The sequence below is a fragment of the Ahaetulla prasina genome, chromosome 1 (genome assembly GCF_028640845.1).
Source record: "Ahaetulla prasina isolate Xishuangbanna chromosome 1, ASM2864084v1, whole genome shotgun sequence".
Taxonomy (NCBI): domain Eukaryota; kingdom Metazoa; phylum Chordata; class Lepidosauria; order Squamata; family Colubridae; genus Ahaetulla; species Ahaetulla prasina.
The window spans coordinates 369674881-369701930 of NC_080539.1; the positions used below are offsets into that span (position 1 = coordinate 369674881).

General features: G+C 46.1%; 1 protein-coding gene across 1 annotated transcript in view; it reads left to right on the top strand.

Moving 5' to 3' along the window:
• LOC131188357 (transducin-like enhancer protein 1) overlaps positions 1 to 27050 on the top strand; it is a 98848-nt gene that overhangs the window by 35526 nt on the left and 36272 nt on the right. Inside the window, 2 exon segments of the mRNA XM_058163583.1 lie at positions 20068 to 20260; positions 24127 to 24143. Of these exon segments, the coding sequence (XP_058019566.1) occupies positions 20068 to 20260; positions 24127 to 24143 (210 nt within the window).

The following is a 27050-nucleotide window of genomic DNA, read 5'->3' on the forward strand; positions in this document are numbered from 1 at the left end:
AGGGCCGCATCAGGGTTATGTTTGACCTTGGAGAGCCGGGGGTTGACGTGGCCATGGTGGGCACGGCATAGGGTGGGTGTTTGACACAGGCTCAAGATGTGCTTTTCCCCTTCTTTCTTTCCACAATACTTCCCGGCCTCTAGAAGCACTCTGCCGACCAAAAACAGGCCTCACGGAGGCCCCATGTCGTGTCCCACTCCCCTTCCGACGACCGGGTCTAGGAAGTCCGTATCAAACGGGGCAACGAAGCCTCTGCAGCTTTGCCAAATTCCTTCGAGGTTTATCAGGGCAGGCAGGAGTCCAAGGTGTGACTTCAGCGATCGGGTCCGATAGCAGCAAACTAGACGAGACTTTGCTTCACTCAAGGTTGGAATGCCACAAGCAGGTCCTCTATATAGGCTGTGGGGTGTGGCTCCATGACTCAGCATTTATCCAGGCCTGCCCTCCCTTCCTTCTGTTGCCTCCGTCTATCAAGTCTTCTGACGCGGGTCACTCCAGTCTGCAGCTGTTGGCAATTGACCTCCCTCAGGCTCACATGCTGTGGAGGAGAGGGAGGGGTCTAGTTGCTCCGTTTGCCTGGGCATGGAGCCAGAGCTGGGGGCTGGAGATACTTCCCTCCTCTTCAGCCTGTCTGGGCATGGAGCCAGGGCTGGGGCCGGGAGGCATACTAGGACATTCCTCCGTGTTCAGAAGCAGATAAGAAGGCCCCGGCTGTGGTGAGATCGGACGAGACACAACACTTGGTGCCCAGAGAAACTGTTGTGGATTTTGGTGAATCTGGGTCATTTGGCGTCGTCTCTGCGTTTAAGGAGAAACTTCTCATCGCTGGGAGTTGTACAAGATTACACAACTCTGCTCCGAGGTGTTGGGGCTTCACAACCTCTGGTGGTTTTGAAGAGACAGACGGCCACTTCTCAAGGGTGGCTGAATTGGTTTTCTGGGAAGCACAGAGGTTGGACTAGATGATCTTTAGGGAACCTGTCAACTCCACGACTAGAATATTATTATTATTATTATTATTATTATTATTATTATTATTATTATTATTATTATTATTATTATTATTATTATGCATAGTGCAGAGGTTTGGACTAGATGATCTTTAGGGTGCCTTTCAGCTTCACTATTTTAGAATTCTGTTTTTTTCTGCACACTCCTCCCAAGGGCTGGGCTAGATGATCTTTAGGGAACCTTCCAACTCCACGACTTTAGAATGCTTTTTTATTCCGCATGGTGGAGAGGGTTGGACTAGACCAGGGGTGTCAAACTCAATTTCATTGAGGGCCGCGTCAGGGTTATGTTTGACCTTGGAGGGCTGGGGGGTTGACGTGGCCATGGTGGGCACGGCATGGGGTGGGTGTTTGACACAGGTTCAGGATGTGCTTTTCCCCTTCTTTCTTTCCACAATACTTCCCGGCCTCTAGAAGCACTCTGCCGACCAAAAACGGGCCTCACAGAGGCCCCATGTCGTGTCCCACTCCCCTTCCGACAACCGGGTCTAGGAAGTCCGTATCAAACGTGGCAACGAAGCCTCTGCAGCTTGTCAAATTCCTTCGAGGTTTATCAGGGCAGGCAGGAGTCCAAGGTGTGACTTCAGCGATCGGGTCCGATAGCAGCAAACTAGACGAGACTTTGCTTGACTCAAGGTTGGAATGCCACAAGCAGGTCCTTTATATAGGCTGTGGGGTGTGGCTCCATGACTCAGCATTTATCCAGGCCTGCCCCTCCCTTCCTTCTGCTGGTGTCACCTCTCAGATCTCCGGAAGCGAGGATCCTCCCACTGTGAATTCTCTTCAGCTGGATCTGCTGTCAGTAATTCCAGCACGTGGCTGGCTTCCTGCTCACACGCTGTAGGAGTGAGGTTTATCGGGTTTGTTTGTTCACTCCTGGAATCCTCTCCAGGCATGGGGCCAGGGCCGGGGGCTGGAGGCATGACAGGCCGTTCATCTTCATTATCAGACTCAGAGTCTGATAACAGGTCCGAGTGGAGACGGGAGGGGCCCGGCTGAGGAGGGGAGGGAGGACGAGGCACAACACCCCACAAGGCCTTTTTTGGCTGGCAGAGGCACCGTGGGCCGGTCTTTTGATATTTCCAGGCGGGCCTTGTGGGCCGGGTTTAAACACCCCTGGACTAGATTAGACTCAACTCCACCATTTTAGGGTTTTATTTATTTATTTTTCCCTGCAGAATGCAGAGGGTTGGATGAGACGATCTTTTTAAGGCTACCGTTCCAAACTCCATGACTTTAGGATTTTAATCGCTTTTTCCATCCAACCCACAGGGTTGGACTAGATGACCTTTGGGGGGTGCCTCCCAACTTCATTCTTCTAGGATTCTGTGCAAAAAAAAATAATTCCAGGTTTTCAGGCACCGTGGGTAGGCTGGTTGGGGAGCTGCTTGTTGTGGTCTGCTGGCAGCGGAGTCGGACCGTGAGGAGGCTGGGGAGGACAATGGGCCAGTCCTGGAGTCAGGGGAAGGCCCGGACGAGGGCTCTGCATCAGAGGCAGAGATGGGGCCAGGACCATCTGGGAGCGATGCGCAGACTCCGGAGCCTCCAGAGGCGGACAGCAGAGAGGCAGAGGAACAGGAGAAGCCTGTTCCTAGTGCATGCATGTAAAGAGCTGCCAGAAGGCAAGAGCAGCTGAAGCAAAAGGGACGACTAGGGAGTAAGGCCAGGAGATGATTGTCCCCTCCCATAAGGCTTAAAAAAGCAGCAGTGGCTCTTGGGTTCTTTGTAGGAAAGAAATGTTGCTACTTGTTTTGTTCTTGTCTCCTGTTTCTGAGCTTCTTGGGGTTCTTTCCATGAAAAGCCTTTGGCAGGGTGCCAAAGACGACAAAGGTTTGTGATAAGGCCGAAGGACGTTTTCTGAAGGACTTTGTTTTGGACTTAATTTGGACTAAGCTGAGAATGAAGTAATTCCCAGCTGTTCTAATAAAATACGTTTGTTTAGGACTGATTGTGTCTGGTAATAACTACCTGGGCCTAGGTCACCACACTGCTGTGCGTTGAAGTCCACCTGTCTTTAAAGTTGCAGAGATTGAGAAACGCTGGAGGGGGATGTGGTTGTCCAGCCTCCTCACAAAGATGGAGTTGGAGAACCCACAACTTCATTGTGCAAGCTGTTCTACTCTTGTCCTCTCTGAGGAAGTTGTTTTCTTATTTTAAACAAAAATCTGCAGTGCTGCAGTTGAGGCTTGTTGCTTTTGTGCCAATAGAGGTAGTATTAGCCGGTTTGGACTGGTTTGCCCGAACTGGTAGCGGAAATCGTGGGCGGGCCCAGCCCCGCCCACCTGCCTGCCTGCCCGCCCCGGCTCTATGCCATCCTATTTAGGCGCGTTTTTGAGGCCGGGTGCATGTGTGGAAGGCAGGCAGAGCGCGAACTGGGGACATGCACTCACGAAGTGAGGATGTGGCGAACCGGTAGCAGCATAATCCGGAACCCACCGCTGTGTGCCAAGATGAGGGAATGCTGGTTGTCTTCCCTACAGCACCATCTCGTGAACTTGAATGCAAGTAGTTCTCGACTTACGACTGTAATTCAGCCTGGAATTTGCAGTGGTAAGGTGTGTCGGTCATCGAGGAGCTCACCAAACGACCGATTTAACGATCTTCATTGCAGCAGCCGTTAAGCGAATCCATTGTCCTCAGTGAGCATTTTTTTTTTGCAAGAAACTGGAAGTACAGGTAGTCCTTGACTTACAACAGTTCGCTTAGTGACCGTTCAAAGTTGCAACGGCACTGAAAAAAAAGTGGGTTATGCCCATTTTTCCACACTTAACGACCGTTGCAGCATTTCCGTGGTTCTCACGATTTACAATCGGATGCTTGGCAACTGACTCACATTTATGATGGTTGCAGTGGGGCTGGGAAGTGGCTCACCAGGCTAATGCAGCCTGTTATTAACACACAGCTGCCTGCAGTTACAATTACTGCAAGTTCAAGTCCCACCAGGCCCAAGGTTGACTCAGCCTTCCATCCTTTATAAGGTAGGGAAAATGAGGACCCAGATTGTTGGGGGGGGGCAATACAAGTTGACTTTGTATATAAATATACAAATAGAATGAGACTATTGCCTTACACAATGTAAGCCGCCCTGAGTCTTCGGAGAAGGGCGGGATATAAATTCAGATTAAAAAAAAAAATGTGAGTCACGCGATCGATCCCCTTCTGACAAGCAAAGTCAATGGGGAAACCAGATTCACTTAACAACCGTGTTACTAATTTAACAGCTGCCGGAATTCACCTAACGGTGGGGAGAAAGGTCGTAAAACGGAGCAAAACTCACGCAAGCAATTTCTCACTTAGCAACGTACGTTTTGGGCTCGACGGTGGTCGTAAGTCGAGGACTACCTATAAAGATAGTTACTGGCGGAAAAGGTTGTAATTCATGATCACACAACGATGCTGGGACCCTCCAAAGAGCAGGGAATCCAAACTGGTTGCGGAGTGCCGAAATTATAACCCTGCGATGACCTGAACAGCTGTTGGTACTTCAAATCCGGGTTGTAACTAGAGGCAGTCCTTACAACAAGCCTTAAGTCGGGTTTCTTGGTTGGGAGAAAAGAAAAATCGCGATTTTCTCTGGAGATTGCAAGCCTAGGCAGCATTTTAGGTACCTTATTTATTTACTACTATGCTGTGCATCTTGCTCAGAGGCAACTCTAGAAGATTTACAACCAATAAAATAAAAAAGTCAGCGGGGAAGGGGGGGGAAACCGTATTCGCTTAACGACCGCCACGATTCATTTTTACAGCCGCACCGATTCGCTTAACCACCCCTGGCCAAGAGCTTGGGAAATCGAAAGCCGCTCACTTAACAACAATCCTGCTTAGCAACAGAAATTTAGAATAGGCTAAAACAGAACAGAACAGAAAGGAATAAGAATAGAACAGAATAAATTTAGAATAGAGTAGAGTACAGAATAAGGAAGGAATAGAATAGAATAGAATAGAATAGAATAGAATAGAATAGAATAGAATAGAATAGAATAGAATAGAATAGAATAGAGAATAAGGAAGGAATAGAATAGAGTAGAGCAGAGTAGAGAATAGAATAGAAATGTTTTTTTTTTTTTATTCAAAAAGTTTTACAAAAAATTTTTTCCCCCTTTCCCCCCCTCCTCCCCCCTCCCTTCGCAACCCCCCTACCCCCCCCGACTTCCCAGAACAAGCACAAGGTATAGTTAAAAGTAAAACAAACATATGCTAAAAATTTTCGTCCCAACTTAATTATACCCCTACAATCATCAATTCCTAACTTCCCCAAAGCAATCAAAATAATACATCATAATCATTCAAAACAGTCTGATAACTCTTAGTCTGATATCTACGTTGAATATAGTCAATCCATTTTTCCATTCCTTTAAGTATCTTTCTTGTATTGTCTTTCAAAAGGCTGATATCTTCGCCATCTCAGCCAAATTGGCAACTTTCAATATCCATTCTTGTATTGTTGGTACTTTTTTTCTTCCAATATTGTCCTATTAGTAATCTTGCTGCAGTTATTAGATTTAAAATCAATTTAGTCTCAATTACTGTACAATCCGTAATAATTCCCAACAAGAAAAATTGCAGGAACTTTATCTTCTTTTCAGAACATTTTGTAAAATCCACCAAATTTTTATCCAAAAGGCCTTTATGTCCTTACAAGTCCACCAAATGTGAAAATATGTAGCGTCATCACAATTACATCTCCAACATTTTGCTTGCATTTCTGGATACATACACGATAATTTTTAGGATCTAGATGCCATCTATAAAACATTTTATAAAAATTTTCCTCAGATTCTGTGCTCGTGAATTTAACATTTCTAACCCAAATTTTTCCCACGTTTCCAATAATATTGGCTCCTGAAAATTTTGTGCCCACTTTATCATACAGTCCTTTACCAAGTCCCTTTCAGAATCTATTTCAAGTAACACATTATACAATCTCTTTATATGCTCCTGAGACTGATTTCTAATTTGCTTTACCAAATTTTCCTCGTTCTGCTCTATACCAATTTTCTGATCTCCTTCCATCTAGCACGTAATTGCTCATATTGAAACCAAGTATAATTTTTCCTTCCTCTCTTAATACTTGCAGAGATTTTAACTGCAAATTACCTCTTTCAGTATACAAAAGATCTTTATATGTAATCATTTCCTGATTCTGTTCTATGTTTATATTTTCTACTGTATGTCTAGGACATGCCCATATAGGAACCTTATAATTTAGTTTATAAGAGTATTTTTTCCAAACACGCAGAAGGGCATTTCTTAGCACATGATTTTTAAAGGCCTTATCCACTTTTTTGTCATAAATTAAATATGCATGCCATCCATATAACAAATCATAACCTTCTATATTCAAAATTCTGTCCTCTGTTAAATTAAACCAATCACTTATTGCAGAGAGAGCAGCTGCTTCATAATATAATTTAAAATTAGGCATTTTTAAACCTCCCCTTTCCCGAGAATCTTGAATTATTTTCATTTTAACCCTAGCTTTTTTACCTTCCCATATAAATTTGTTAATTCCCTTCTGCCATTCCTCAAGATTCTTATCTTTCTTAATTATTGGTATCATCTGAAATTTTTTTTTTATTGGCCAAGTGTGATTGGACACACAAGGAATTTGTCTTGGTGCATATGCTCTCAGTGTACATAAAAGAAAGATACGTTCATCAAGATACAACATTTACAACACAATTGATGGTCAATATATCAATATAAATCATGCCAGCAACAAGTTATAGTCATACAGTCATAAGTGGAAAGAGATTGGTGATGGGAACTATGAGAAGATTAATAGTAGTGCAGATTCAGTAAATAGTCTGACAGTGTTGAGGGAATTATTTGTTTAGCAGAGTGATGGCTTTCGGGAAAAAACTGTTCTTGTGTCTAGTTGTTCTGGTGTGCAGTGCTCTATAGCGTCGTTTTGAGGGTAGGAGTTGAAACAGTTTATGTCCAGGATGTGAGGGATCTGCAAATATTTTCACGGCCCTCTTCTTGATTCGTGCAGTATACAGGTCCTCAATGAAAGGCATATTGAATAAGGAAGGAATAGAATAGAATAGAATAGAATAGAATAGAATAGAATAGAATAGAATAGAATAGAGTATAGAACAGAACAGAATAGAATAGAATAGAATAAAATAGAGTAATAACTTTATTGTCACTTTGAATGTACACTAATCGGCATACATTAAAAAGAAATTTTCGTTCCTGCAGCTCTCAAAGGGTCACCACCTCCAACGTATACTCCATTCTAAATTCCGGGCCCCCTTGCGGTCGTAAGCCGAGGACCTTCCCTTTTGCTTGTGCAAAACTCTTGCAATGGCCGAGGAACGTCCCTCAAATCAGCCGCCTTGGCGATTTCCGGGTGCTTTAAAATCACCCCCCCACACACACTTTTTCTTTTTTTTCTTTTAATCTCAGAATGCCTTGTATTTTTTGAATGCTCTGCCTGCACGCCGTCGTATAGGGAAAACAAAGGGGAGGATTTTAATGCCCTTGGAAATTGCCAAGGAAGCTGGCTCCAGTGCAAAGGCAGCGATTGCTTCTTTTCTTTAATATTTGATTTGAGGGCCTTAATCGAGGGCGAGAGAAGGCTGGGCTGTCTAAATCGGATCCTAATGGATGCCTTGCTTCTTCCTGGCTCTCTCCCCTCCCCATCCTCCCCCCCCCTTTCCACCTCCTCGCCCGGTTTGCTGCAAATCGGGCTGAGCCTTCCTCTTTCTCCCCCCCCCCCCACTTTTTATTTTTGCAAGGTTCTGTTTGAGATCATTCATTATTTACTGAGCTGAGCCTCCTAGCAGGCTCTCGTCTCCTGCAAACTTTGATGGATTTTGCTGCGTCCTGGGGAATTGTATTTTGTGTTGTTGTTGTTGTTGTTGTTCAAATTGCCTTGGCCTTCATTCCCGTCTTTGCATCTTTTATGCACGGGCTGGGTTTGGGGGGCGGGAACTCTCCCTTCCTTGCAAGAAGGCCTCTGCAAAATTTAGGGTGAGCAAGTGTGACCCATAAGCCTCCAGCTGTTTGTCTTTGGGTTACGTAACAGAAAGAAGGGAGACACAGCTATCTTAACTGCTGGGTATTAATTCAGTGGAAGATATTCTGATCGGTGGCACCCTTGGTGGTCTCTGAGCTCGGCTGTTTACTTTTAGACGTTTCATGATCCAACTAGGTATTGTCATCCGTGCTAGAAATGATGGGGTTTGTGGAGAGGAGGAGGAGGGGGACAACTGTAATAGTAATAATAATAATTTAATTTCTATACCGCCCTTCTCCCGAAGGACTCAGGGCGGTTTACAGCCAAAAATAAAACCAACAATGAATAAATACAATACAATTAAAACCAATATTAAAAAACTTATTAAATTTAATGTATAATTAAAATACATTAAAAAACCCTAAAACCCCAATTAAAATTAATATAATTATGCCAGTCCTGCGCGGAAGAAAAGATACGTCTTCAGCTCGCGGCAAAAAAGTCCGGAGGTCAGGAAGTTGTCGAAGTCCTGGGGGAAGCTCGTTCCAGAGGATAGGAGCCCCCACAGAGAAGGCCCTCCCCCTGGGGGCCGCCAGCCGACATTGTTTGGCTGACGGCACCCTGAGGAGGCCCTCTCTATGGGAGCGCATGGGTCGGTGGGAGGCAAATGGTAGCAGTAGACGGTCCCGTAAATAGCCCGGTCCTAAGCCATGGAGCGCTTTAAAGGTGAGGCTGTGGGATCCTTGGTGTTCTGTCTGCACGTGGTTGTTTTCTTGTAGACATTTCATGACCCAACTAGATAACGTTATCAGGGCTATTGTGTTTCCCCGGAAATAAGACCGGGTCTTATATTAATTTTTGTTCCAAAAGGATGCATTAGAGCTTATTTTCTGGTTAGGTCTTATTTTGGGGGAAATACGGTACTAAACGCATCCATCTGGCTGACAATCTTAACTGGGGCTTATTTTGGGGGTAGGGATAATATTACGAGCATCCTGGAAAAATCATGCTAGGACTTATTTTCCAGTTGGGTCTTATTTTCGGGGAAATAGGGTAGTGGGGAGATAAACATTAGACCAGTGGTTCTCAACCTTTATAGTGCTGCGACCCCTTTAATACAATTCCCCACGATGTGGCGACCCCAACCGTAAAATTCATCGCGGTGATAGGCAGTGATCTCAGCGCGCCTCAGCAGCCGCAGAAGGTGGGGGGGAAGTGGCAAACTGTTTTTTTGAATTTATCGCGCCTGAAGCCGTCTTGGCTAGCGATCTGAACTGCTTGCGATTGCCTTGAGGACGGAGGCATTAAAGCGGAGACTCCTCCCCTATTAAGTTTATCGCGCCTGAAACCAGATTAGGCTAGCGATTGGGAGTGATTGCAGCTGGCTTGAGAGGGAGACATCAGAGCAAAGATTTCTCTCTTTTTTAATTCATTGCGCCTGAAGCCGAATTCAGCTAGCGATTTGAAGAGCCTGCAGCTGGCTTGTGGAGTCAACCATTGGAGCGCGATTCTTCGACTCGCAAGTATACTTCCCATATTTCCGATGGTCTTAGGCGACCCCTGGCAAATCGTCATTCGACCCCCAACGGGGTCGCGACCCACAGGTTGAGAACCGCTGCATTAGACTGATAATCGAACAACACCCAGATCAAGGAACTGCCAAACAAGCCAACAGTAAATATCCCAACCAAATACCACACCCACCAATGCTGACAGGGAGAGCCACCGGAATATAAACTGAGAAGCAAACCCCACTCTCTACTAGCATTGATGATGTTACCTAGTTTGGTAAGTCAATGTCTTGCAAGGAAACAGCCAAGCTCAGAGAACACCAAGGACCCCTCGTATAAATACAAATACAAATACGTGCAAATACAGGCAGTCCTCGATTTACAAGAGTTCCTTTCGTGAACGCTCAAAGGTACAATGACACTGTAAAAAGTGACTTATTGTTGTGACCGAGGCCCAAGTAGTGATTACCAAACACAAGTCAGTCCTGAACAAACTTATTTTATTAAAACAGCTGAGAATTAATTCATTCTCAGTTTAATCCAAAACAAATTCTTCATAAACAGTCCTTCCGCCTTATCACCAACCTTTGTTGTCTTTGGCAACCTGCCAAAGGCTTTTCTTGGCAAAATCCCCACAAAGTTCAAGAGGCAATGGAATCAACAAGAAGCAATGGAATCAACGTTGCTTTTCTACAAAGAACCCAAGGGTTCGTTGCTGCTCTTTTAAGCCTTATGGGAGGGGACAATCATCTCCTGGCCTTACTCCCTAGTCGTCCCTTTTGCTTCAGCTGCTCTTGCCTTCTGGCAGCTTCTCGTGTTCCTCTGCCTCTCTGCTGTCCGCCTATGGAGGCTCTGGAGTCTGCGCATCGCTCCCAGAGGGCCCCGGCCCCATCTCTGCCTCCGACGCAGAGCCCTCGTCCGGGCCTTCCCTTGACTCCAGGACTGGCCCATGGTCCTCCCCAGCCTCCTCACTGTCAGACTCCGCTGCCAGCTCTGCAGGCTGCTGGCGGACCACAACACGTATGACCATTTTTCACGTTTATGTCCGTTGCGGCCCTCCCCACCGTCACGTGATTTACATTCGGATGCTTGGCAATTGGTTCATATTTATGACGGTCGCGGCATCCCAAGCTCGCATGAATCTCCTTTTGCGACCTCCTGACCAGCAAAGTAAAGCAGGGAGGGGAGCCAGATACCCTTAACAGCCGCCGTGACCAATTTAACAAACTGCAGGGATCCGCTTAACAAACGCGGCAAGAGAAGTTGTAAAATGGGGTAAAACTCGCCCAGCCCATTTAATAATAATAATAATATCAGAGTTGGAAGGGACCTTGGAGGTCTTCTAGTCCAACCCCCTGCCCAGGCAGGAAACCCTACACCATTTCAGACAAATGGCTATCCAACATTTTCTTAAAAATTTCAAGTGTTGGAGCATTTACAACTTCTGCAGGCAAGTCGTTCCACTTATTAATTGTTCTACCTGTCAGGAAATTTCTCCTTTGTTCTAAGTTGCTTCTCTCCTTGATTAGTTTCCACCCATTGCTTCTTGTCCTGCCTTTAGGTGCTTTGGAGAATAGTTTGACTCCCTCTTCTTTGTGGCAGCCCCTGAGATATTGGAAGATGCTATCATGTCTCCCCTCGTCCTTCTTTTCATTAAACTAGACATACCCAGTTCCTGCAACCGTTCTTCATATGTTTTAGCCTCCAGTCCCCTAATCATCTTTGTTGCTCTTCTCTGCACTCTTTCTAGAGTCTCAACATCCTTTTTACATCGTGGCATTTCTCACTTAGCAGCGTCAATCCTGGGCTCGGTTGTGGCCGTATGTCGAGGACTACCTGTATTTATCTCTTGTTGGTTCAGATTTGCTTCAGGAAGGGGGCCGTTCTTTTTCAAGCTTTTCTTGGCCTCAGCTAACCTATTGTGAGAACGGATGTAGGGCAGTTTTTGTGAGGGGAAAAAAAGCAGTCTTTGATAACAGCAGCCTGGCGGAGATGTTTCCTTCGGTCTTTGAAAAGACACCTCAAAGATCTTCTCTCGACCTCTGATGTACACGCGAGGGGGGAAAGCATCAGGAGAAAAAAAGGCATTAAGGCCCACCTGAGTCCATCTTTTCGTTTCTCTCAACGACAGTCAGAGGTTTTTGGGGTTCTTGTAGGCAGGTGTTCTCACCCAGCTCCCAAAGCACGACGAACCCTCTGTAGTTGAAGCAATGATTCCTTTATTAGGCACGCTGGCAACCCCGGCAAAAACTTTCTCTCTCACCACAGGCTAAGAAGTCTGTTCGACCGGGAGATAAATAGTTGTCTGCCACATCTATTCATCTCCGCCTTTCATCCCCAGAGCTAGGGTGGGCCTTCACTAGCAGCGGTGGCTCTTCCGTCCCGAGGACCGGCCCATTGATTTCCACTGCTCTCCTCTCCTCTGCCTTTTGTGTATTCGCACGTCAGGCACTGGACCCAGCTGTTCCTCCACTTCCTCATCAGCCACCTCTGGACCTGGGGGCTGTTGACTCTTCGTCTGAGGGCTGACGGACGGCCCAGGCTCTGCCTCTGTCTCTCTCTCTCTCTCCCTCTGCCAGCGCCATTCCCTCTTCTCCCTCGGAGCTCTCAGGTTGCCAATGCTGACCCTGATTCCCGTGCCTCCTCCTCCTCCTGATATGGCTGCTGGAGGGGCCGGCGGTCGACAGGCCACAACAGCAGGAGATGCGGAGTGTTCTGACCCAGGATGCAGGCAACATTCAAATCTTTTATTGCACTGCTAAACCACGACAGATAGAATAGAATAGAATAGATTTTTTATTGGCCAAGTGTGATTGGACACATAAGGAATTTGTCTTGATGCATATGCTCTCAGTGTATATAAAAGAAAAGATACATTCATCAAGGTACAACATTTACAACACAATTGATGGTCAATATATCAATATAAATCATAAGGATTGCCAGCAACAAGTTATAGTCATACAGTCATAAGTGGAAAGAGATTGGTGATGGGAACGATGAGAAGATTAATAGTAGTGCAGATTCAGTAACTAGTTTGACAGTGTTGATGGAATTATTTGTTTAGCAGAGTGATGGCCTTCGGGAAGAAACTGTCCTTGTGTCTAGTTGTTCTGGTGTGCAGTGCTCTATAGCGTCATTTTGAGGGTAGTAGTTGAAACAGTTTATGTCCAGGATGCGAGGGGTCTGTAAATATTTTCACAGCCCTCTTCTTGATTCGTGCAGTATACAGGTCCTCAATGGAAGGCAGGTTGGTAGCAATTATTTTTTCTGCAGTTCTAATTATCCTCTGAAGTCTGTGTTTTTCTTGTTGGGTTGCAGAACCGAACCAGACAGTTATAGAGGTGCAAATGACAGACTCAATAATTCCTCTATAGAACTGAATCAGCAGCTCCTTGGGCAGTTTGAGCTTACTGAGTTGGCGCAACTTCCACCCTTCTTCCTCCCACCTCACCCACCCCGAAAACAACCATCCACAGTCAATGTAACACAGTCCCGCCAGCTGGGTCCACCGGTGGCCAGAACTCAAATGTGCTTTTTCAAAAGTCAACTGGACTTTGTTTTTTTCTTGAAGACGTTTCACTTCTCATCCAAGAGGCTTCTTCGGTTCTGACTGAATGGCGGAGAATGGAAGGATTTGTATTCCTTGCAGCCCTCTGGTTGTCAGCATTCTCTCTGAGGGTCCTTGAGGCCATTGGGAGGTTTATTCTATACAGGTGACCCTGAGGGCACAGATCAACCTCCCAGTGGCCTCAACGACTCTCAAAGAGTCTTAATGATCAGAATAAGGAATATAAATCCTTCCGTCCTCCACCATTCAGTTTCTGCCTTAATCACTGCAGGGATTCGCTTAACAACTGTGGCAAGGAAAGGTCATAAAATGGGGCAAAATTCACTGGACTGACTTGCTTAGCAACATAAATTTTGGGGCTCAGTTGTGGTTGTAAGCCGAGGACTCGAGGCGGGTCATGGAGCTTCCCCGTTATTAGTCACGACAGTCGTAAAGCGGATCATCACATGACCCTTTGTTTGCAAAGGTTGTTAAGTGAATCACCATGGTCCTTAAATCAATTCATGGGCAACCCATTACTTGCTACGGGGCATTTTTGCCTAAAACTGTAAATGTGAATTGATTGCCCAGTGTCCAAAATGTCACATGACCACAGAAGGCGGGGGCAGCCGTTGAAGCATCGGAACCTGGTCATAAGTACAAATAGTCCTCGACTTAACTGCAGTTCATTTAGCGACCACTCAAAGTTAACAACGGCACTGAAAAAAAGTGAGTCGTGACCATGTTTCACACTTACGACCATGTTTGACACTTATGACCGTTGTAGCATCTCCATGGTCGTGTGATTTACATAGGAATAGAATAGAATAGAATAGAATAGAATAGAATAGAATAGAATAGAATAGAATAGAATAATAACTTTATAGTCACTTTGAATGTACACTAATTGGCATGCATTAAAATGAAATTTCATTGCATACCATTCTCAGAGGGTCACTACCTCTAACATACACGACATCAATGTGACAGAATAAATTAATAAATGCAAAATTATGCATATACCCAGCGTTGGGATTTAAATAATTTAACAATCGGTTCTCTGCCCTGACTGGCTGGGTAGGCGTGGCTAGGAGGTGTGACAGACAGCACTTAGCCTCCTGCACCCCACTGGGAACAAAAACGGGCTGCTTTGCGGGTGGGCTGCGCTGTGCGCGCACACACACACACACACACACACCGTTTTGGTCCCAGTAGGCCTCCCTGCAGGCTCCTGGGAGCAAAAGTGGGGCACGTGGGGACTCCTGGAAGGGGAGGGGAGGGGAGGGGTTAGCCAGCAATTTAACAACCGGTTCGCCAGAACCGGCTGAATCCCACCACTGTATATACCCACATGTATTACATGGAACGGGGATACAACACAGTCTAGTTCGTTTGAACAACTGACTCGCATTTATGACGGTGTGACTTCCTAAAAAAAAAAAGGAAAAGCCAAGGGGGAAGCCAGATTCGCTTAACGACCGTGTTGCTCATTTAAGCAGTGCACCGATTCACTTTACAAAGGTGGCGAGGACAATGGTTGAAACGGAGCAAACTCCCTTAACTAATTTCTCATTTAGCAAACATAAATTTTGGGCTCAATTGTGGCTGTAACTTGAGGACAGCCTGTATCTTTGGGGTGGGGGGGCGGATCTGTTGTAACTTTGAAGGGTTTATTTATTTATTTATTTATTTATTTATTTATTTATTTATTTATTTATTTATTTATTTAATCATATTTGTATACCGCCCTATCTCCCGAGGGACTCAGGGCGGTTAACAGGCACTTAAAAACACATAAAAACAGCATAAAAACAATATTAAAAAACTTATTCTAAAAGCCCAATAACTAAAAAATATAAAAATAAAACCAATTTAAAACCCGTAAATTTAAAATCTAACTCAGTCCTGCGCAAATAAATAAGTATGTTTTAAGCTCGCGGCGGAAGGTCCGAAGGTCTGGAAGCTGACAAAGTCCTGGGGGTAGCTCGTTCCAGAGGGTGGGAGCCCCCACAGAGAAGGCCCTTCCCCTGGGTGTCGCCAGACGACATTGCCTCGCTGACGGCACCCTGAGGAGTCCCTCTCTATGAGAGCGCACGGGTCGGTGAGAGGTATTCGGTAGCAGTAGGCGGTCCCGTAAGTAACCCGGCCCTATGCCATGGAGCGCTTTGAAGATGGTCACCAAAACCTTGAAGCGCACCCGGAAGGCCACAGGTAGCCAGTGCAGTCTGCGCAGGATAGGTGTCATGCGGGAGCCACGAGGGGCTCCCTCTATCACCCGCGCAGCCGCATTCTGGACTAACTGCAGCCTCCGGATGCCCTTCAAGGGGAGCCCCATGTAGAGAGCATTGCAGTAATCCAGGCGAGACGTCACGAGTGCGTGAGTGACCGTGCATAGGGCATCCCGGTCCAGAAAGGGGCGCAACTGGCGCACCAGGCGAACCTGGTAGAACACTCTCCTGGAGACGGCCGTCAAATGATCTTCTAAGGACAGCCGTTCATCCAGGAGGACGCCTAAGTTGCGCACCCTCTCCATCGGGGCCAATGACTCGCCACCGATGGTCAGCCGCGGATTTAGCTGACTGTACCGGGATGCCAGCATCCACAGCCACTCTGTCTTGGCGGGATTGAGCTTGAGCCTGTTTCTCCCCATCCAGACCCGTACGGCCTCCAGACACCGGGACAGCACTTCGATAGCTTCGTTGGGGTGGTCCGTGTGGAAAAGTACAGCTGGGTGTCATCCGCGCACAGCTGGTACCTCACACCGAAACCACTGATGATCTCACCCAGCGGCTTCATGTAGATGTTGAACAGAAGGCGAGAGGATCGACCCCGCGGCACCCCACAAGTGAGGCGCCCGGGCCGACCTCTGCCCTCCGTCAACACCGTCTGCGACCGTCGGAGAGATAGGAGGAGAACCACCGATAAACGGTGCCTCCCACTCCCAATCCTCCAACCGCGCAGCAGGATACCATGGTCGATGGTATCGAAAGCCGCTGAGAGGTCTAATAGGACCAGGGCAGAGGAACAACCTCATCCCTGGCCCTCCAGAGATCATCCACCAACGCGACCAAAGCCGTCTCCGTGCTGTAACCGGGCCGGAAACCGGACTGAACGGGTCTAGATAGACAGTTTCATCCAGGTGTAAGGGAAACTGATATGCCACCATATTTCTACAACCTTCGCCGCGAAGGTTGGAGACCGGACGATAATTACCTAAAACAGCCGGGTCCAGGGAAGGCTTCTTGAGGAGGGCCTCACCACCGCCTCTTTCAAGGCGGCCGGAAAGACACCTCCACCAAAGAAGCAGTCGAATCGCCTGAGCCAGCCTCGTGTCACCTCCTGAGTGGCCAGCACCAGCCAGGAGGGGCACGGGTCCAGTAAACACGTGGTGGCATTCAACCTACCCAACAACCTGTCCATGTCCTCGGAGCCACAGGGTCAAACTCATCCCAAACAATGTCACCAAGACCACCTCGGACGCCTCACCTGAATCACCGCAATTTTGGTCCAACCGTCCAAGCTGAACGATTAATAGTAATGCAGATTCAGTAAATAGTTTGACAGTGTTGAGGGAATTATTTGTTTAGCAGAGTGATGGCCTTTGGGAAAAAACTGTTCTTGTGTCTAGTTGTTCTGGTGTGCAGTGCTCTATAGCGTCGTTTTGAGGGTAGGAGTTGAAACAGTTTATGTCCAGGATGCGAGGAGTCTGTAAATATTTTCACGGCCCTCTTCTTGATTCGTGCAGTATACAGGTCCTCAATGGAAGGCAGGTTGGTAGCAATTATTTTTTCTGCAGTTCTAATTATCCTCTGAAGTCTGTGTCTTTCTTGTTGGGTTGCAGAACTGAACCAGACAGTTATAGACAGTTATACATTCTGCACAATGTATATATATTCAGTTCTTGTTTAGCAACCAGAATTGGCATTGGCAATTCAGTTATTAAGTGAAGCGGTTACTATGAGAAACCGGATCTTACACTCTTCAGGTTTTGTTTTTGGTTTTTCCGTTCATCGACCTGCAAAGGTCATAAACCCAGGCCCAAGTAGTTACTACCAGACACAATCAGTCCTAAACAAACGTAGTTTATTAGAACAGCTGAGAATTACTTCATTCTCAGCTTAGTCCGAACTAAGTCCAAAACAAAGACCTTCAGAAAAAGTCCTTCGGCCTTATTGCAAACCTTTGTCTTTGCACCCTGCCAAAGGCTTTTCTTGGAAATCAACGTTACTTTTCTACCAAGAACCCGAGAACCGTTGCTGCTTTTTTAAGCTTTATGGGAATGGCCAATAATCTCCTGGCTTTACTCCCTAGTCGTCCTTTTTGCTTCAGCTGCTCTTGCCTTCTGGCAGCTCTTTATATGCGTGTACTAGGAACAGGCTTCTCCTGTTCCTCTGCCTCTCTGCTGTCCGCCTCTGGAGGCTCCGGAGTCCGCGCATCGCTCCCAGATGGCCGTGGCGCCACATCTGCCTCCGACGCAGAGCCCTCGTCCGGGCCTTCCCCTGACTCCAGGACTGGCCCATCATCCTCCCCAGCCTCCTCACTGTCCGACTCCGCTGCCAGCTCCGCAGGCTGCTGATGGACCACAATATAAACACAAGGATTTATTATAGGTAGCCCCCTCCCCCCACTTACAACAGTTCATTTAGTGACTGTTAGGGTTATAATGACACTGAAAAAAAGGGACCTATGACCATTTTCCACAGTTACAAAACCTTTGTGGCATCCCCATGATCAGGTGATCAAAATTCAGATGTTGGCGACTGGTTCATACTTGCGACCGTTGCTGTGATCCTAAGATCATGTGATCCCTTTTTGCAACTTTTGGACAAGCAGTGTCAAGGGGATGCTGGATTCACTTAACAACCGGGTTACTGACTTATCAACTGCAGTGACTCACTTAACAACCGTGGCAAGAGAGGTCATAAAATGGGGCAAAACTCACTCAACAAATGTCTCTCTTAACGATAGAAACATTGGGCTCAGGTGTGGCCGTAAGTCGAGGATTACCTGTATAAAGTTATTTTCATCCCTGCTATAGCTGTGATCGGTCACCAAAAGAGGCAGTTGCTAAACGAGGACTAAACGATACGTTTTTTTCAATGTGTAAAAAACCCATTTCTTCAACATTTTAAAATATATATGATTAATTATATATGTGTTGTGTCTGCGCCCCCGGAACCAGGCCTCCTGCCAGAAAGTGACTTGGAGCCGGGCTTGCTGCCAGAAAGTGACTTGGACAGTGAGGGGGAAGGGCCGTCAGGACTTACCTCGGGAGCACCGGCTTGCCTGGCTCAGCTCCAGGAGCCAGAGGCAGGCCAGGTGGAAGAGATAACGAGGCCTCCGTCCCCTGACTCTTCCCCCCCCAGGCCATGCCTTCAGGCCCAGCTGATGGCAATCAGGCCTGGTTGGACCCTAGGTTTCGTAGGCAGGAGAGGAGGGAACAACAGAAGCAAGGGTGGGGCAGGCCTAGGAAGTGCTGAGTCATGGAGCCATACCCCACAGGATATAAAAGGCAGCGAGAGCTGCTGTGTAACAGGCAAATCCACTGATTAAGAGCTGAAGTTTGTTTCTGAGTGACTCATCAGCGTCGTGGAAGATAACGGAGGCTCTTGGCAGATTCTTGGCTATTCTGCTGCCAGAGCTGATAGTGCTGGCCAATTAAGCCATCACTCGGACGGAGCCGAGGGAGGACACAACAATATGTATATAAGATTAATCATGTTCTAGTGTATCACAGAACTACAGGCAGTCCTTGACTTAACAACCATTTGCTTAGGAAGTATATGAACGTATTGCAGCACTGAAAAAAGTAACTTAAAACCAGTCCTCACACTTACGACTGGCAAAATTCAAACGCTTGGCAACTGGTTCATATTTATGACGGTTGCAGGGTCCCGGGGTTATGTGATCACCGTTTGTGACCTTCCGACAAGCAAAGTCAAGAGGGAAGCCAGATTCACTTAACAGCCGTGTTACTAACTGAACAGCTGCAGTGATTCACTGAACCATGAAAAAGGTCACAGAGTTGACTCACTTAACAGCCGTCGTGCTTAGTAACGGATATTCTGATCCCGATTGTGGTCATCGGATGTTCAGCAGCTCTGAATGGCTCACAAAAATCTCCAATAGTAAAGACATTATTAAAAATAAAAAAAGATAAGAAGCCAGCGCTAAAGACTCAAATATTAGAGAGATAAGAGTGTCAGTTAGGTGTAATGGTTCAGGTGCTGGCCTAGAAACCAGGAAACAATGAATTCTAGTCCTACCTTAAGCACAAAAGCCAGCTGGGTGACTCTGGGCCAAACACTAGGAGATGGTGAATTCTAGTCCTACCTTAAGCACAAAAGCCAGCTGGGTGACTCTGGGCCAAACACCAGGAGATGGTGAATTCTAGTCCTACCTTAAACACAAAAGCCAGCTGGGTGACTCTGGGCCAAACACCAGGAGACGGTGAATTCTAGTCCTACCTTAAACACAAAAGCCAGCTGGGTGACTGGCCCAAACACCAGGAGATGGTGAATTCTAGTTCTATCCTAAGCACAAATACCAGTTGAGTGACTCTGGGGCAATCACTAGGAGACGGTGAATTCTAGTCCTACCTTAAACACAAAAGCCAGCTGGGTGACTGGCCCAAACACCAGGAGATGGTGAATTCTAGTTCTATCCTAAGCACAAATACCAGTTGGGTGACTCTGGGCCAATCACCAGGAGATGGTGAATTCTAGTCCTACTTTAAGCACAAAAAACAGTTGGATGATTGGAGCAATCCCTGGGAGATGGTGAGTTCTAGTCCCTCACTCTCAGTCCAACCACCTCACAGGGGTGATGGTTGTTGGGAAATTAGGAGGAAGAAGGATTATTAGTTATGTTAGCTACCTTGAGTTACTTACAAATTATTCAAGGCAGGATTTAAGAAATCAAATAAGGCGAAACTTCAAAACGTTAAAATACAAAGATAGAAACAACAGCGCTTTTCTAAACAATTAGAGAAACCCAGTTGGTCGACTCTTCAATTCCTTTCTGTCTTCCCAGCACCAGCTCCAAGCTCAACACCTTTCCCATCACACGCCCCCCATCCCGTTGACCCCTCACCCTTCCGGCGTCCAGTCTGCCAGCCTGGCCAGCCTCGGTAGCGCTTCAGGGCTGCTGGCGCTATCCGGAGCATTGGGGGCACAGGCCCATCTGGTTGCCAAGGATGACCGAGGGCTTCTCGATGCGGACCGAGGTAGGTTTCTCCAGATAATCTTGGTTCTTCGTTTTTGGAGAGTGATCTATGAAAGATTTTCCTGATCGATCAAATTTGCCTAAATGCGGTGGGGGGAAAGTTTGGGTCTAGCTAGCAGGACAGCACTGGCAATTTTAAGGTGTGCAGATTTCAATTCCTAGAATTCTCCAGCGAGCGTTTGTGGACTTCAACTCCCAGAATTCCTCAATGAGCATTTGTGGACTTCAACTCCCAGAATTCCCTAGCCACCGTTTGTGGACTTCAGCTCCCAGAATTCCTGAATGAGCATTTGTGGACTTCAACTCCCAGAATTCCTCAATAAGCATTTGTGGACTTCAACTCCCAGAATTCCTCAATGAGCATTTGTGGACTTCAACTCCCAGAATTCCTCAATGAGCATTTGTGGACTTCAGCTCCCAGAATTCCTCAATGAGCATTTGTGGACTTCAACTCCCAGAATTCCCTAGCCACCGTTTGTGGACTTCAGCTCCCAGAATTCCTGAATGAGCATTTGTGGACTTTAACTCCCAGAATTCCTTAATGAGCATTTGTGGACTTCAGCTCCCAGAATTCCTCAATGAGCATTTGTGGACTTCAGCTCCCAGAATTCCTCAATGAGCATTTGTGGACTTCAACTCCCAGAATTCCTCAATGAGCATTTGTGGACTTTAACTCCCAGAATTCCTTAATGAGCATTTGTGGACTTCAACTCCCAGAATTCCTCAATGAGCATTTGTGGACTTTAACTCCCAGAATTCCTTAATGAGCATTTGTGGACTTCAGCTCCCAGAATTCCTCAATGAGCATTTGTGGACTTCAGCTCCCAGAATTCCCTAGCCAGCGTTTGTGGACTTTAACTCCCAGAATTCCTTAATGAGCATTTGTGGACTTCAGCTCCCAGAATTCCTCAATGATCATTTGTGGACTTCAGCTCCCAGAATTCCTCAATGAACATTTGTGGACTTCAACTCCCAGAATTCCTGAATGAGCATTTGTGGACTTCAGCTCCCAGAATTCCCTAGCCAGCGTTTGTGGACTTCAACTCCCAGAATTCCTCAATGATCATTTGTGGACTTCAACTCCCAGAATTCCCTAGCCAGCGTTTGTGGACTTCAACTCCCAGAATTCCTCAATGATCATTTGTGGACTTCAGCTCCCAGAATTCCTCAATGAACATTTGTGGACTTCAACTCCCAGAATTCCTGAATGAGCATTTGTGGACTTCAACTCCCAGAATTCCTCAATGAACATTTGTGGACTTTAACTCCCAGAATTCCTTAATGAGCATTTGTGGACCAACTCCCAGAATTCCTCAATGAGCATTTGTGGACTTCAGCTCCCAGAATTCCCTAGCCAGCGTTTGTGGACTTCAACTCCCAGAATTCCTCAATGATCATTTGTGGACTTCAACTCCCAGAATTCCCTAACCACCGTTTGTGGACTTCAGCTCCCAGAATTCCTCAGTCAACATTCATAAATTTTAGCCCAGAATTCTTAAAGTCTTAAAAAGGCCTTAACAGTTGCCTTGTTTGAGAAACATTGCTTTAATTTGTGTGGTTCCCCTAGATATGCAGAAACATTGAATGTCTGGTTTAAAACAATTCTCCCAACAGGTGACTAGCTCACATTGTCTGATATTGGTGGGTGGGGGAGGGGAAGGCATGGTGGTTTGGGAATTCTGAAGATTGAAGTCTGCATACCTTAAAGTTGCCAGGTTTGAGAAAGGCAGTCCTCGTGTTTTGTGTCGGTTTGAAAGAATGCATCAATCTTACCAAATCTGTTTGCTCGTGTGCGTTAAGATTGCTATTCCTGGTGAAATGAGCTTTATTTAAATATAAGGTGGGAATTTGAGGCTCCCAACCAAAATTTAGAAATGGGATAATAGGGGAAAAGGTGGCTCAGGGGCTAAGACGCTGAGCTTGTCGATCGAAAGGTCGGCAGTTCCGCGGTTCGAATCTCTAGTGCTGCCGTGTAACGGGATGAGCTCCCATGACTTGTCCCAGCTTCTTCCAACCTAGCAGTTCGAAAGCAGGTAAAAAATGCAAGTAGAAAAAATAGGGACCACCTTTGGTGGGAAGGGAACAGCGTTCTGTGTGCCTTTGGTGTTGAGTCATGCCAGCCACATGACCCACAGAGATGTCTTCGGATAGCGCTGGCTCTTCAGCTTTGAAACGGAGATGAGCACCGCCCTCTAGAGTCGGGAACGATTAGCACATACGTGCGAGGGGAACCTTTACCTTTACAATAGGGGGAAAATGTCAACTGTCCCTAAAAGTAAAAGAAGTGTAAATGTGGAGCAGTTGGCTAGAGAGCTGTTTGAGTTTGCTGTTACTAGCTCATTTATTTATTTATTCAGTGTATTTAGCTCAGGGGTGTCCCAACTTTTAAGACTTGTGGACTTCAGCTCCCAGAATTCCCTAGCCAGCATGGGGAATTCCCCCAGCACGGCTGGTTGGGGAATTCTGGAAATTGAAGTCCCCAAGTGTTCTGTCCCCCACGCCTCAGTCCGGGTGATGACTTAATTAGCCGGCACTATCAGCTTTGGCAGCAAACTAGCGAGCGTCTGCCAAGTGTCTATGTTATCTCTCTTGGTGAGTCAACCAGGAGCAAACAATACTTCAGCTCTAGTTAAGCAGTTGATTTGCTTGCTACGAAGAGGTATAGCAGCCCTTGCTGCTTTTATATCCTGTGGGGTGTGGCTCCATGACTCAGCACGTCCTAGGCCTGCCCCACCCCTGCTTCTGTTGTTCCTGCCTCTCCTGCCTACGAAACCTAGGGTCCAGCCAGGCCTGACTGCCATCAGCTGGGTCTGGAGGCATAGCCTGGGGGAGGAAAGAGTCAGGAGACGGAGGCCTTGTTATCTCCTCCATCTGGCCTGCCTCTGGCTCCTGGAGCTGAGCCAGAGAAGCCGGTGCTCCAGAGGTAAGTCCTGATGGCCCTTCCCCCTCACTTTCCAAGTCACTTGGAAAGTGAGGGGGGCGCAGACACAACACCAAGTCTTAAAGTTGCCAAGGTTAAAACACCTCTGATTTAGCTCATGCTAGGTAGTTTACTAATGGACCATTTGCAACATAGCCACAGGTAGTCCTCGACTTACGACCATTCGTTTAGAGACCTTTTGAAATTAAAACGGCGCGGACAAAAGTGACGTATGACCAGTCCTTTTACATATGACTGTTGCAGCATCGTGGGGGAGGGGGGGTCACGTGATCACCATTCGTGACCAATGGGAAAACTGACAGGGAAGGTTGCAAATCATTATAGCGGGATGTCTCACTTAACGACCACAGTGATTCCCATACCAGACTCAACAGCAAAGAAAACAGGATCATAACTTCGCTTAACACCAGAAAAAGCTCATAAAATCAGATGCAGCCCCGCGACGCTTTGCTTTGCGGCTGCTCCATATAGCGACAAATTTTCCTGGTCGTAAGTCAAGGACTACCTATATTTCTTAGATGATCGGCTGCAAAGGTTTACCTGTGTCAGCGGTCGAGGGGAAGAGAATTCAGAGTCCTTTTCGTCACTTATTCACCCAGTCCCACTTACCGGAAGCGAATGCCAGCCTTCCAATATGGATAATTTTAAGGGTGCAACTTTTGACAAGGAATGAGGGAAAAAAAAATGCATTAATTTTGGGTGGGGGGAGGGGCTCCTTCCCAAATGCCCTTGAACCCCCCCCCTCCTCCTCCAATTAAAGAGGCGGAGAGGTGCAACCCCGTGATAATTTAATTTTCACATTTTGTACCGTCGTGGGAGAGTGCTTTTATGTACAGTCGCAGGCGGGATGGGTGGCATTCTTCTGTTTTGATAATAAAACCCTTCTCTTTTTGCCTTGTTGCCGTTCCGTGTTGCCATGGCGACAGAGAGAGACCCCGGACCCGTAAGTCTCTTTGCTCCCCCCCACTTTCTCTATACCCCGCCCTTCCCAATTGTTTCTCCTTTCTCCTAGCCCCCAGCGGGGAAGAGAGGCTCTGAACCAAAGAGAATAGGAAAAGGCTGTTTATCTCCAATGGAGAATATATATATATATAGTATATACACACATATACACACATATATACAGATAGATAGATAGAGATATATACATACACACACACTCACACATGGCACTGATGAAGATGTAAGTGGAGTGATGTTTGCACCAGACAATCAAGGAATTAAGGACCAAGAAGCCTACACAAAAATCTGACAATTTGAAATTTGCTTGGGTTTTTTTTTGTTTTTTTGTTTTTTGCCTTTAATGCAAATAATTGGAGACAAACAAGGAATAAGGACCAAGAAGCCTGCACAAAAATCTGACAATTTGAAATTTGCTGGGGTTTTTTTGGCCTTTAATGCAAATAATTGGGAGACAAACAAGGAATAAGGACCAAGAAGCCTACAAAAAAGTGTGGTGGTGGCTCAGCAGATTAAGTCTGTCTTATTAACACAGCTGCTTGCAATTACTGCAAGTTCAAGTCCCACCAGGCCCAAGGTTGACACAGCCATCCTTTATAAGGTAGGTAAAATGAGGACCCAGATTGTTGGGGGGCAATTAAGTTGACTTTGTATATAATATACAAATGGATGAAGACTATTGCTTAACACAGTGTAAGCCGCCCTGAGTCTTTGGAGAAGGGCGGGAAATAAATTCAAATAAAAATAAAAAAAATCTGAAAAATTTGCTTGGGGTATTTTTGGCCCTTGATGCAAATAATTTGGAGACAATCAAGGAATTAAGGACCAAGAAGCCTACACAAAAATCTGACAATTTGAAATTTGCTTGGGGTTTTTTGGCCCTGAACGCAAATAATTGGGAGACAATCAGGGACCAAGAAGCCTACACAAAAATCTCACAGTTTGAACTTTGCAGTTTTTTTGGCTTTTAATGCAAATAATTGGGAGACAAACAAGGAATTAAGGACCAAGAAGCCTGCACAAAAATCTGAGAATTTGAAATTTGCTGGGGGGGTTTTTTTTGGCCCTGAATGCAAATAATTGGGGCTCTTTCTGGACTCGACTCTGCAGACTGAACTCCCCAACCAAGTTTCTTGATTTGGATGCTCCTTCCGAAAACGGGTACCCTCAGGGTGACGTGTTCATTGATCCCTTGCAGAATTTTTCCTTGCCAAGCAAAGCGAGAAGGCAAAATCAGAAAAAAGAGAAATGATAATCCATGCTTTGGCCTCCTATCTGGTCATTTACAGTGTGATTATTATCCTTGTGATCCGCGTCTTATTTATTTATTTATTTATTTATTTATTTTATTTTATTAAATTTTTATACCGCCCTTCTCCCGAAGGACTCAGGGCAGTGTACAGCCAAAGATAAAACACAGGATATATACAATTAAAACCAACATTTAAAACATAGCAAATTACAAAAAGGCTGAAAATTAAAATTAAAATTTAAAATATTAATAAAACCCCAATTTAAAATCAAAACTACTTATGCCAGTCCCGCTTGAATAAATAAATGTGTTTTCAGCTCACGACGGAAGGTCCGAAGATCAGGCACTTGACGTAGGCCAGGGGGAAGTTCATTCCAGAGCGTCGATGCTCCCACCGAGAAGGCCCTACTCCTGGGGGCCGCCAGCCGACACTGTTTGGCGGACGGCACCCTGAGGAGACCCTCTCTGTGAGAGCGTACGGGTCGGTGGGAGGCATAGGGTAACAGCAGGCGGTCTCGTAGGTACCTGGGTCCTAAGCCATGGAGCGCTTTAAAGGTGGTAACCAAAATCTTGAAGCGCACCCGAAAGACCACAGGAGGCCAGTGCAGACTACGGAGCAGTGATCTTACGTGGGAGCCACGAGCGGCTCCCGTTACTACTCGCGCAGCCGCATTCTGGACTAACTGCAGCCTCCGGGTAGAGCATTGCAGTAATCCAACCGAGACGTACCAGAGCGTGGGTGACTGTGCATAAGGCATCCCGGTCAAGGAAGGGACGCAACTGGCGGACCAAGCAAACTTGGTAAAAGGCTTATGACGGTTTCCCCCCCAAAATTGGTATTTCTGGGTTTTTTTTGTTTGTTGTTTTTTTCATTTATATCCCGCACTTCTCCGAAGACTCAGGGCGGCTTACATTATGTTAGCAATATTTTGGCAAAACCATGCCCATAGAAAACCACTGCGTCACCTAACGACTGCATTGCTTGCTTTAATGACCCTTGCCCAAAAAAAACAAAAAAAAACCCCAGATCATAAAATCGGCTCGGTGGTGCAATCTGCCCATTTTACGATCCTCGCTACATTATGGTCATAACGCGAGGACTTTATTTATTTATATATTTATTTATCTTATTTTGTCACACAGTATATATAAGCATAAGCATGAAATAATTATACAGTATATAAGCATATATATGAGTATGTAATAACTATATTAATTGGATATAACGGAAGGAAACAATAGGACAGGAACGGTAGGCACGCTTGTGCTCTTATGCACGCCCCTTATAGATCTCTTAGGAATGGGGTGAGGTCAATAGTAGACAGTTTATAACAGCTTTCCTGTCGAACAGACAAGAAGTGGTCAAAATTGGCAGTGCTCTATCAAATCCTGTTCCTGTCAAAAGTGGCGTTCCCCAAGGCAGCGTTCTTGGACCGACACTCTTCATATTATACATTAATGATCTCTGCGACCATATTACAAGTAATTTTGTTCTCTTTGCTGACGATGTCAAACTATTTAACACCACCAACAATACGTCTACCCTTCAAAAAGACCTTGACTTTGTATCCGATGGGTCTAAAACTTGGCAACTCCAAATCTCAACCAGCAAATGCTCAGTCTTACATATTGGAAAAA